The 12,311-nt window shown below is 42.5% G+C and overlaps 1 protein-coding gene across 2 annotated transcripts in view; it reads right to left on the bottom strand.

The window, feature by feature from the left end:
• parga (poly (ADP-ribose) glycohydrolase a) overlaps positions 1 to 12,311 on the bottom strand; it is a 184,294-nt gene that overhangs the window by 144,682 nt on the left and 27,301 nt on the right. For both annotated transcript variants that reach the window (XM_072282825.1, XM_072282824.1), the window contains exons 6-7: positions 2,995 to 3,078; positions 1,532 to 1,606 (exon numbers count right to left, since the gene is read on the bottom strand). In XM_072282825.1, coding sequence (XP_072138926.1) covers positions 1,532 to 1,606; positions 2,995 to 3,078 — 159 coding nt within the window. The remainder of the gene's footprint in view (positions 1 to 1,531; positions 1,607 to 2,994; positions 3,079 to 12,311) is intronic.

Consider the following 12,311-nt stretch of genomic DNA (forward strand, 5'->3'; position numbering starts at 1 on the left):
ATGTGAACTGACAAACCAAAGCAAACAAGGTTTGATTATACGATCTGAATTGAGTAAGTAGTACAACATCTCATTAACAGGTCCCTAACACATTGGTCTTTTATGCGCTCAGAGGGGTCAATTGTAAAATCAGTATTCTACAGTTTACTTCTCGACAACAGGATACATTCCTTGGCCAAGGGAGGAAGGAAGCCACAGCCAAAAAGTTTAGAAATCCCAGTTTTCAACGTCATCTTTCAGATTTAAAACCTGTAATTCATGATGCCTGATATGCTGAGTTCCTTCAGCATTTTGCGTGTGTTGGTACAGTATAACATGAACACAAGTGATTCTGCAGATGCTGAAAATCCAGACCAACACACACAAAACGCTAGAGGAACTCAGGTCAGACAGCATCCATAGATGGGAATAAATAGTTGATATTTCTGGACAAGAGCCATCTGAAACATCATCGTTTATTTCCGTCCATGGATGCTGCCTGATCTGCTGAGTTCCTTCAGCATTTCGTGTGGGTAATTCAACTGCCTACATCTGATGTCTTATAAGACATGCTGAGTGTTGGCGAGATGAGGTTGGGGTGGTCCATAATCTTGCCTCTTTCTTCACCTTCCTATTACCCAAAGATCATGAAACACAATATAAAATTCATTGAATTTTCAACGTTTGTGGAAAAGTACTCTGGAGCTACATTTTTAAAAAAAATATTAAAAAACACTAAAATCCAAGTGATCTTGATGATGTTATGACAAAAGATCAATTGAAATTATTGACCCCTTTGTTTAAAGGATAGAGCCATCATTTGGATCAGCCATTGCCAAAAGAAAAACGATTACAATTATTTTTTTTAAATTGTAAGGGGGCTTCTCATATTCCCCTTAATACACAAATTACATTGTGTACGTTCCATTACTTGCTGCGTTACGCTAACTCATTATTTCAAAACTGTTTCATCTCCTTACAAGCATATCAGCTAAGTGAATCAGGACTCGGATAATCTTGGCAATTCAGGACAATGTTTCTCACCCTCTGCATGCTATCCTGGCTGAACAGAGGAGCATTTTTAGTAATAGACTTAAGACAACTGTGCTGAGCGCTATATGAAGTCATTCTTATCCTCAGCTATTAGGCTCGACAATGAGTCAACCAGAGAAGTGATGACCCCCTCCTGTTAGACTGTTATTAACCTAGGTGTACCAGAGCTCTGTTTGCTCTGCTTACCAGACCCTGCTATAACAGACACCCTGTACAATACTACCATCACTTCTTATCTGGATGCTGTGAATGTGCACCATTACTGTATAATATTACAATAATTCATACACTACCATCTTATCAGTGTGAACTTACAAATCTTGTAAATTTTGTAATCTTTGACTTGTCAATCTTATACATCTTTATTTTTAAGGTAGCTTATTTTTTATTCTTCTTACTTCTCTTAATATTTGTAATCTGTGCAGTTGTAATGCAACTGTGACACTGCAATTTCCTTTGGGATCAATAAATTATCCTTCTATCCATCTAATGGTCTTACCTCAGTGCAAAGGTAATTGAGGACAGTGAAGTCCCATTTTTTTGCATATCCTGCATTGTACTTCAGTATTGCATCCTGTAAAAAAAAAGTACAAGGAATAGTTATTTAACTGGCTTCATTTGAAGAACACTATTACCAATTGGAGACAATGGCCCAAAACATTCTGAGAAAACTATTAAGACAGGGGCTTGCTAATATCAATATGACCAAAATAACAATGTAAAAACTGAGACAAATCTGCCTTTTAGTTAAAATAATAAGGAACCAGGGTAAACAGGCAGCATAGGAAAATTATAAATTAAGGGTAGAGTTCTTAAATATCCTGAAAAATCTGGAGTTGATCAGGAAGAGAGAACATGGATTTTAGAGACTAGGAGGTAACAAAAGAACCAAATTGAATTCTGCTCCCCACAAAATGATGGCAATTAAATTGGTTAACCAGAAGATATCAATCATATTTATACATTCTTCCATAGGTTATTGGGTAAAAATTCCAAACAAAACTTTGGTGGCTTAAAGTAATCCTCATGGGATTAAAAGCTCTCAGACGTCCAGCCCTACATCACCATCGCGAGAGGTGGAAATGGGTAAGGCTGGCCAAAAGGGCTCTGGTGAAACTGTATAGACAGTGGGATACAATGGATTACAAAAACTTTGATGAACTCCAATCATAACATCGACTTTGAACAATGGAGACGAGTGGTCATCAATGGCCAATGCTCCTATGGGAGCCAATGCCGAAGAAGATTAAGAGAAAACACTGTGGTTTCACTGATATGATAAATTACAACAAAACATCAGAATACTAGCTTTGTATTCCCAGGAATTTTGAAAGGGTTAATTTACCCGAATCTTCAAATATTGTGGGGAACCAAGAGTAGATTGAGAAATCTATCTAGCTGTGACGAATTTAAGAATAAGAGAAAATGGCTAAAAATTAGAATCATCCCTTTCAGAAGTGAAGGCACGAAACCTTTCTATATGCAGGTGGTGGTAGAAATTTTGAACTCTTCCGTTATTTGCAATTCACTCATGTCAATCTATTAAACTTTTAGTTTTAATTGGATGTATTAGGGGAAGCAGGCAGACAGGTAAGGCTACAGATCAGCTTTGATCTTACAGAATAAATTAAGGGCTAAAATGGCTTCCTGCTCTTTCCTGTCATGCCAGTAAAACTACTTGCTAACTGGAAGCAAGTGCTCAAAAAGAGCAAAAGCCAACTACCAAGTAGATTAACATTGACGTAAAACACTTGCTCAACATACAAGCTAATAATAATCAAAAGAACTTACTAAAATTGCATTTCAAATTAACTGAATGAAATCCCTCAAGGCCTGCAACACATTACTGCATATTGAATCTTATTTCACACAAAGGGTCTTGGCCCAAAATGTCGATTCTTTATTGCTTTCCGTAGATGCTGCCTGACCTATTAAGCTCCTCCACCATTTTGTGTATATTACCTTAACGTCCAGTGAATTGCCAAACTTTCTTGACAATGCTGTTTGAATCAATTCCCATCGACTGCTCACACGCTTGCTTCCATTCTAAAAGAAAAAATGTATTCATACTGTAGTGTAGTTTATGTTGACAAGAATTACACAACATAATCAAGATCATTAAAAATTTCATCCTATAATACTCAATGTTTCCTTGGAAACCAAACACCAGCTGAATAAATTTATCATAAAAGTAACTCCCCAATTGTGAAAATGAATGCAATTATTTCAAATACAAATATTCACTGAGTTCATAACATCACGAAAGACAGAAGGTACCGTTGAATACATTTAAATAGACGGATTTCTAATGAGAAAGAGAACCAAGAGTTTAACAGACTCAACAAGATAATATTGACCTAGATGATCAGCCACAATGGTACTGATATGCAGAGCATGCCCTACTTGTACTTTCTATGTAAATAAGCATTCACATGAATAATGTTTACAGCCAAATGAACTTTTATTTCTACCTAAATGTTAAAACTACATTTCTTGCTCTAATAACCAGAAGTCATAGGAGCAGAAGTAGGTCATTCAACCCATCGAGTCTGTTCTTCCATTCCATCGTGGCTTCTCCCTGTAACATCTGATACCCTTAATAATCAAGATCCTCTCAACCTTCTTGGGTGGCAAGGCCTGCACAGGTCACCCTTGGGCAGGATGTAGCATCTGCTTGATTTCCCTGATCAGGGGCATGTGAAGCCATGGGAGCAGATAATGGGTGGTCCTACGAGCAGCTAGTGAATATCACAAGTCCTGCTTATGCAACCACTGACATTAGGCAGACAATTTCTGAAGCGTATTGATAGTGGCTGGGGTCTTGTAAAGACACTGCCCACAAAAAACTCAAGCAGTCTAGTAAAAGATGTTCCACTAAAAAAATCCCATTCTCCTTGTAGACATGCCAGTCCTGTTTCTCCTCAGAACGCTGATACAGAGTGAAGTAGGGATACAATGGGAAAAAAAAATCAAAGATTGATAATAAATCAAGATATTGATATTACTTCAAGGAACTTAAAATTGAATACATATCCAGCATGTCATTCACCTAACAGCCCAAAGACCAAAAAGTCAAAACAATTGGTCTAGGAGATAAAGCTCATTTTATACTGATCTCAAAGAGACATCTGCTGACAAAAGTTAAGAATTGCAGTTGCAAAAACTGCTACCCAATTCCTAAGGTAACAGTCGGAGTACCCCTATCCGAAAGGCTTGGAATCAGAATCAGGTTTATTATCACCAGCATGTGACGTGAAATTTGTTAACTGAGCAGCAGCAGTTCAATGCAATACATAATCTAGCAGAGAGAAAAATAATAATAAATAAAATAAAAAAATAAACAAGTAAATCAATTACGTATATTGAACAGATTTTAAAAAGTGCAAAAACAGGAATACAGTCGGCCCTCCTTATCCGCGAGGGATTGGTTCCGGGACCCCTCGCAGATACCAAAAAATGCGGATGCTCAAGTCCTTTATTCAACCTGTCTCAATACGGTGGACCTTAGGACCCAGCAGAACCCGTTTACCCGTTAACCTGTTTAAGTGCGGTGGGCATTAGGACCCGGCAGCAGAGCTCTGAATCCGCAGTGTTTCTGTTCATGAAAATAATCACGATCATGATTGAAAATAAAGTGGAAATAATAAAGCGATCAGAAAGAGGAAACGCCATTGGTCATTGGAAAAGTGTTAGGTTAGTCAGTCAACAATCGGAACAATTTTAAAGGATAAAATGAGAAAGGCCCTGCCTGATTAAAGCTACAATTATTACTAAGCAACACAGTGGTTTAACTATTGGGTTTTGGGTTTTTGATCCTTCACATCAACCTGGCACGGATGGAGAGCACGCTCAGGAGCGATCTGTCACTGGATCGAACTCGAGAACTTCCATTCCCGAGCCCAGCGCTGAAACATACGTTTCTTAAGTATTTTATATGCATAGAAAGGTAAAATATATACTATATACTAACACAAACGTTTGATTAACTGATGCTAAATAATACCGGATGTACCTGTTCCGACTTACTAAGTAAGAGAACTTGAGTTTTTTTTGATCCTGATCCACAATAACCCACGCAAATCCTCCCATATACTTTAAACCATCTCTAGATTACTTAAATACCTAATACAATGTAAATGCTATGTAAATAGTTGTTATACTGCATTGTTTAGGGAATAGTGACAAGAAAAAAAAGTCTGCACATGCTCGACCAGCAAGTGCTGGAAGAGCACTTCCGGGTTTCCTCGATTCGCAGTTGGATGAATTTGCGCATGCAGAACTCGCGGATAAGGAGGGCCAACTGTACTGTATATTTAAAAAAAAGTGAGGTAGTGTTGAAAGATTCAATGTCCATTCAGGAATTGGATGGCAGAGGGGAAGAAGCTGTTCCTGAATCACTGAGTGCGTGCCTTCAGGCTTCTGTACCTCCTACCTGATGGTAACAGTGAGAAAAGTGCATGCCCTGGGTGCTGGAGGTCCTTAATAATGAACGTTGCCTTTCTGAGACACCGCTTCCTAAAGATGTCCTGGTACTTTGTAGGTTAGTGCCCAAGCAGGAACTGACTAGATTTACAACCTTCTGCCCCTTCTTTCGGTCCTGTGCAGTAGCCCCTCCATACCAGACAGTGACGCAACCTGTCAGAATGCTCTCCACAGTACAACTATAGAAGTTTTTGAGTGTATTTGTTGACATGCCAAATCTCTTCAAACTCCTAATAAAGTATAGCCGCTGTCTTGCCTTCTTTATAACTACATCAATATGTTGGGATCAGGTTAGATCCCCAGAGATCCTGACAACCCCAGGAACTTGAAGCTGCTCACTCTCTCCACCTGATCCCTCTATGAGGATTGATATGTGTTCCTTCATCTTACCCTTCCTGAAGTCCACAATCAGCTCTTTCGTCTTACTGAAGTTGAGTGTCAGGTTGTTGCTGTGGCACCACTCCACTAGTTGGCATATCTCACTCCTGTACACCCTCTCATGAGATTCTACCAACAATGGTTGTATCGTCAGCAAATTTATAGATGGTATTTGAGCTATGCCTAGCCACACAGTCATGTGCATATAGAGAGCAGAGCAGTGGGCTAAGTACACACCCCTGAGGTGCACCAGTGTTGATCGTCAGCGAGAAGGAGATGTTATCACCAATCCGCCCAGACTGTCGTCTTCTGGTTAGGAGGTCGAGGATCCAATTGCAAGGGGAGTGTACAGAGGCCCAGGTTCTGCAACTTCTCAATCAGGATTGTGGGAATGATGGCATAAATGCTGAAATTTAGTCGACGAACAGCATCCTGATGTAGGTGTTTGTGTTGTCCAGGTGGTCTAAAGCCATATGGAGAGCCATTGAGATTGCATCTGCTGTTGACCTATTGTGGCGAAAGGCAAATTGCAATGGGTCCAGGTCCTTGCTGAGGCAGGAGTTCAGTCCAGTCATAACCAACCTCTCAAAGCAGTTCATCACTGTCAATGTGAGTGCTACCAGGCGATAGTCATTAAGGCAGCTCACGTTATTCTTCTTTGGCACTGGTATAATTGTTGCCTTTTTGAAGTGGGAACTTCCGCCCGTAGTAGTGAGAGGTTGAAAATGTCCTTGAATACTCCCGCCAGTTGGTTGGCACAGGTTTTCAGAGCCTTACCAGGTACTCCATCAGGTCCTTCCACCTTGCGAGGGTTCACTCTCTTTAAAGACAGCCTAACATCAGCCTCTGAGACAGTGATCACAGGGTCATCAGGTACAGCAGGGATCTTCACAGCTGTAGTTGTGTTCTCCCTTTCAAAGCATGCACAGAAGGTGTTAAACTCATCTGGTAGTGAAGCATTGCTGCCATTCAGTCTATTGGATTTCACCTTGTAGCAAGTAATTGCCAGAGTTGCCGTGCATCTGATGTCGCCTCCAACCTCGTTCAAAATTCTCTCTTCGTCCTTGAAGTAACCTACTGCAAATCATACCTGGTTTTCTGGTACATGCCTGGGTTGCCAGACTTGAACGCCACAGGTCTAGCCTTCAGCAGACGACGTACCTCCTGGTTCATCCATGGCTTTGTTTTGGGAATGTACAGCAACTCTTTCCTGGGCACACACTCATCCACACAAGCAGCATACTCATCCAGGTTTGAAGATGAACCCCTGAATACAGTCCAGTCCACCAATCCAAAGAAGTCCTGTAGGCACTCCTGTGCTTCCCTTGTCCATACCTTCTTAGTCCTCACTGCTGGTGCTGCAGTCTTCAGTCTCTGCCTGTTCTCAGGGAGTAGAAGTACAGCTAGGTGATCAGACATCTTGAAGTGAGGGCGTGGAATAGCACGGTAGGCATTCTTGATGGTGGTGTAGCAATGGTCCAGTGTGTTGTTTCTTCTGGTATTGCAAGTGATCTGTTGATGGTAGTTGCTTAGTGATTTTTTCAGACTGGCCTGGTTAAAATCTCCCAAAACGACTGTGAAGGCATTAGGGTGCGCTGTTTGTGCATGTTGATCCCATTACTAAAGCCTGGTTGACGTTGGCCTGAGGTGGAATGTAAACTGCTACCAAACTGACCTCAGAGATCTCCCGTGGTAGGTAAAAAGGATGGCACTTCACTGTTAGATGGCACTTTACTAGTGAGCAGAATTGGGACAGCACTGATATATTTGTGCACCAAGAAGAGTTGATCATGAGGCATATTCCTCCACTTCTGCTTTTCAGAGACTCTATAGATCTATCCTGACGGTGTATAGTAAACCCAACAATCTAGATTGCTGCATCCAGTACAGAAGGGGTTAACCAGGATTCTGTGAGACAAAGGATACACACGGTCCTAATGTCCCTCTGATTCAGCACTCTGGCTCTGAAATCATCAATTTTAATCACCAGAGACTGCATGTTCACAGCAAGATAGTCGGTATAGGGAGTTTAAAACCCTTTTTCCTTAAACACATTTGCAACCCTGATCTACACCCGTGCGTCCTCTGAGGTGTCCTCCATGGGCACTTCTGGCCACAATCGGTGTTGTTTCCGTTGGTTTTAAGCAGCAAATGCTTGTTTACACAAACATTCCCAGCGCATACCGGGCGGAGCCCTGCCCCCACCTTGGCTACTCAGACCACATCTCTGTTATGCTAATCCCAGCCTACAGACCGCTCATCAGACGCTCCAGACCAGTTCAGAAGCAGGTGAAAACCTGGCCAGCAGGAGCCATCTCCGCTCTTCAAGACTGCTTTGAGCACACTGACTGGCACATGTTCAGGGAGGCTGCAACCGATGACGACTCTATCAACTTAGAGGAGTACATGGCATCAGTGACTAACTACATCAGCAAGTGCATCGATGATGACACTGTGGCCAATAGCATCACTATACACGCTAACCAGAAGCCATGGATGACTGCGGAGGTGCGTGCGCTGCTGAGGACCCGTGACTCCACCTTCAGAGCAGGCGACAAGGCAGCCCTAACAGCAGCAAGGGCCAAACTGTTCCAGGTCATCAGAGAGGCAAAGCGTGCACACGCCCAGCGAACCCACAGCCACTTCTAGGACAGCGGCGACACGCAGCACATGTGGAAGGGCATTCAGGACGTCACCAACTACAAGACAACATCACCTGCCTGTGCTGGTGATCCCTTCCTCCTAGATGCGTTGAACAACTTCTACACTCGTTTTGAGGCGGAAAATGACGTGGTGGCAAGGAAGACCACCTCTCCTCTGAATGACCAGGTACTGTGTCTTACCATGGCCAATGTGAGGAGAACCCTGTGCAGGGTCAACCCACGGAAGGCTGCTGAATCACACAATATTCCTGGCAGAGTGCTTAGAGGATGTGCAGACCAGCTGGCAGTGAATGACTTCCTCAACATCTCCCTGAGCAGCACCGTCGTTCCTATGTGCTTCAAGGCCACCACCATCGTTCCATGCCGAAGAAGTCTTCAGTGTCCTGCCTCAACGACTACCGTTGCACTCACATCCATCATCATGAAGTGTTTCGAGAGGCTTGTCATAAGGCACATCAAGACCCTGCTGCCCCCTTCACTGGACAGTTCACGTACTGTCCCAACCGTTCAACAGATGACGCCATTGCCATCACCCTCCAACTAGCCCTAACCCACCTGGACAAAACAGACACGTACGTTTGACTGCTGTTCATAGACTTCAGTTCAGTATTCAACACAATCATTCCTCAGAAACTGATTGGAAAGCTGAGCCAACTGGGCCTGAACATCTCCTTCTGCAACTGGATCCTAGACTTCCTGACTGGGAGACCTCAGTCATTCCGGATTGGAAGCAGCATCTCCAACACCATCACACTGAGCACGGGAGCCCCGCAGGGCTGTGTGCTCAGTCCGCTGCTGTTCACTCTGCTGACCATGACTGTGCTGCAACACCCAGCTCGAACCACATCATCAAGTTTGCTGATGACATGACCGTGGTGGGGCTCATCAGCAAGAACGATGAGTCAGCATACAGAGAGGAGGTGCTGCGGCTAACAGACTGGAGCAGAGCCAACAACCTGTCTCTGAATGTGAACAAAACAAAAGAGATGGTTGTTGACTTTAGGAGGACATGGAGCGACCACTCTCCGCTGAACATCGACGACTCCTCCATAGAGATTGTTAAGAGCACCAAATTTCTTGGTGTTCACCTGGCAGAGAATCTCAGCTGGTCCCTCAATACCAGCTCCATAGCAAAGAAAGCCCAGCAGCGTCTCTACTTTCTGCGAAGGCTGAGGAAAGTCCATCTCTCACCCCCCCCCCATCCTCACCACATTCTACAGAGGTTGTATTGAGAGCATCCTGAGCAGCTGCATCACTGCCTGGTTCGGAAATTGCACCATCTCGGATCGCAAGACCCTGCAGCGGATAGTGAGGTCAGCTGAGAAGATCTCCCTCCTGCCATCTGGCAAAAGGCACCGCAGCATTCGGGCTCTCACGACCAGACTATGTAACAGTTTCTTCCCGCAAGCCATCAGACTCCTCAATACCCAGAGCCTGGACTGACACCAACCTACTGCCCTCTACTGTGCCTATTGTCTTGTTTATTATTTATTGTAATGCCTGCACTGTTTTGTGCACTTTATGCAGTCCTGGGTAGGTCTGTAGACTAGTGCAGTTTTTGTGTTGTTTTACTTAGTTCAGTGTAGTTTTTGGATTGTTTCATGTAGCACCATGGTCCTGAAAAACGTCGTCTCATTTTTATTGTGTACAGTACCAGCAGTTATGGTTGAAATGACATTAAAAAGTGACTTGACTTGAATAGTTCGTTTAAACACATTAAGACTGACCTTGGAAGCAGTTGTGTTTTTTAGCTGTATCAGGCTGAAACGGGAATATTTAATCGTATGCATTGAGAGTACTGCTGCTACTCAAGTCGCGCCAAGGTGCCCCGGAAGTATTTCAGATTTTGGAATTAATATTGAGATAGTAGGATGGGATCACCATCATTTCCAACTCCGAATTTATGTGCTACTGGTAAGCAGTCTTTGTCTTATACTTGTTATCTCACACATACATACTTAACAGTAAAAATGATTACATACCATCAATAATTAAAACACAATGTAACAAAAGCAGCATCAGCAGAATACCTGAATCAGATGTTAAACGGCAAGCTTTCAGTCTCCACTTATGATGCCATGTTTTGATTAAAATATTACTGTACACTATTTATACTTTGCCTTATTTTAGGTATAAAAATCAATCAGCATTGTAGACTTGTTCTGGTGTTACATTTTCATCAGCAACGATCTTGGCAAGCTTATCCATGAATTTCTCTGCTGCTTCGTGATCAGATGCTTCATCTTGAAAATGTTTTAAATCATTAAAAAACTTAATGCCATGCCTTTTCTTAAATTTCTGCAACCAGCCTGCTGAATATTCACAATCATCTTCAATTTTCAGTTCGCCATGTTAGATCTTAGCTTGTCTCATGATCAGCATACCATTAAGTGGCATATGTTCACTCCATGCTAACGAATCCCTTCTTTCAATACAGGTTCGAGATCTTAATTTATCGTTTTATACAGTTTTTTTCTATTTTTCATTAACTTCTGTTCATTACATACAGTATGTGAGGTCATTTCTCAGAATGTCTGTGATACACAGAGACCTGTGCATCGCCTGGGAACCTTCCCAGCACCTTGTAGAATTTTCCATTTATGATGTCATGTCAGGTTTTTGGAATTTCAGATAAGGGGCACTCAACCTGTATATTTTTTTATATATATTTAGAGATGCAGCATGGTAGCAGGCCCTTCCAGCACAAGAAGCCCATGCCTTAATTCTTTATTTTCTTCTTACATTTCCCATCATTTTTAATAACAAAGTACCCCACTTTCTTTAAAATAACCTTTCAAGGTTTTAAGCAACCAGAAGCCCTGTATGAACAGTGAAATCCAGAATCTGCTGAGAGCCAGATCAGAGACATTCAAGTCTAGTGATCAAGAATGCTACAAGAGGTATAGGTATGACATCTGGAAAGTCATCCCTCTGGCGAAGTAGAAATTCCTGACTAGACTGGAATCAATGAGGGATGCTCGACTGCAGGGGCAGGATTTGAATGCCATAACCTCCTACAAAGTTAAACCTTGCGACGTAGGGGACAGCAGAACTTCGCTTCCAGATGAGCTCAATGCCTTCTACGCTCGCTTTGATCAGCAGAACAGGGAGGAACCATTGCACATCTGTATATCTTCTGATGATCCTTTAGTCTCAGTATCTGACAGTGATGTGCAGTCTGCCTTCAAGAAAGTGCACATCACTCTCAAGGAAAGCATCCGGTCTGGATGGAGTACCTGGTTGAGTACCGAAGACTTGCGCCGACCAACTGGCTTGTGTACTCGCAGATATCTTCAATCTCTTGCTCTGGCAGTGTGTGATACCCACTTGCTTCAAGCGGGCTTCAAACACACCTGTGCCCAAAAAGAATGTGGTAACCTGTCTAAATGACTACCATCAAGAGGCACTTAGATCCACAGCAATGAATTGTTTTGAGAGGCTGGTGTTGAAGCTTATCAGCTCCTGTCTGAGAGATGACTTAGATCTGCTCTAATTTGCCTTCCAAAACAACAGGTCTACAGCAGATGCTATCTTGTTGGCTCTGCACACAACCCTGGAACATCTGAACAGCAAAGATGCATACATCAGGATGCAGAAGGGGAGCAGGTTGAAAAAATAAGGCAACAGATGATCATTTTCAAACCATATTTGGTCTATACAATGCAGGAATGTTTGCAAATATACTTCAGCACAAATTGTCTGCCAAAATCTTTCAGACACTACTCTGAAAACAATTCAGTTCCAGGTTATTGCATC

Source organism: Mobula birostris, chromosome 18 (assembly GCF_030028105.1).
Source record: "Mobula birostris isolate sMobBir1 chromosome 18, sMobBir1.hap1, whole genome shotgun sequence".
Taxonomy (NCBI): domain Eukaryota; kingdom Metazoa; phylum Chordata; class Chondrichthyes; order Myliobatiformes; family Myliobatidae; genus Mobula; species Mobula birostris.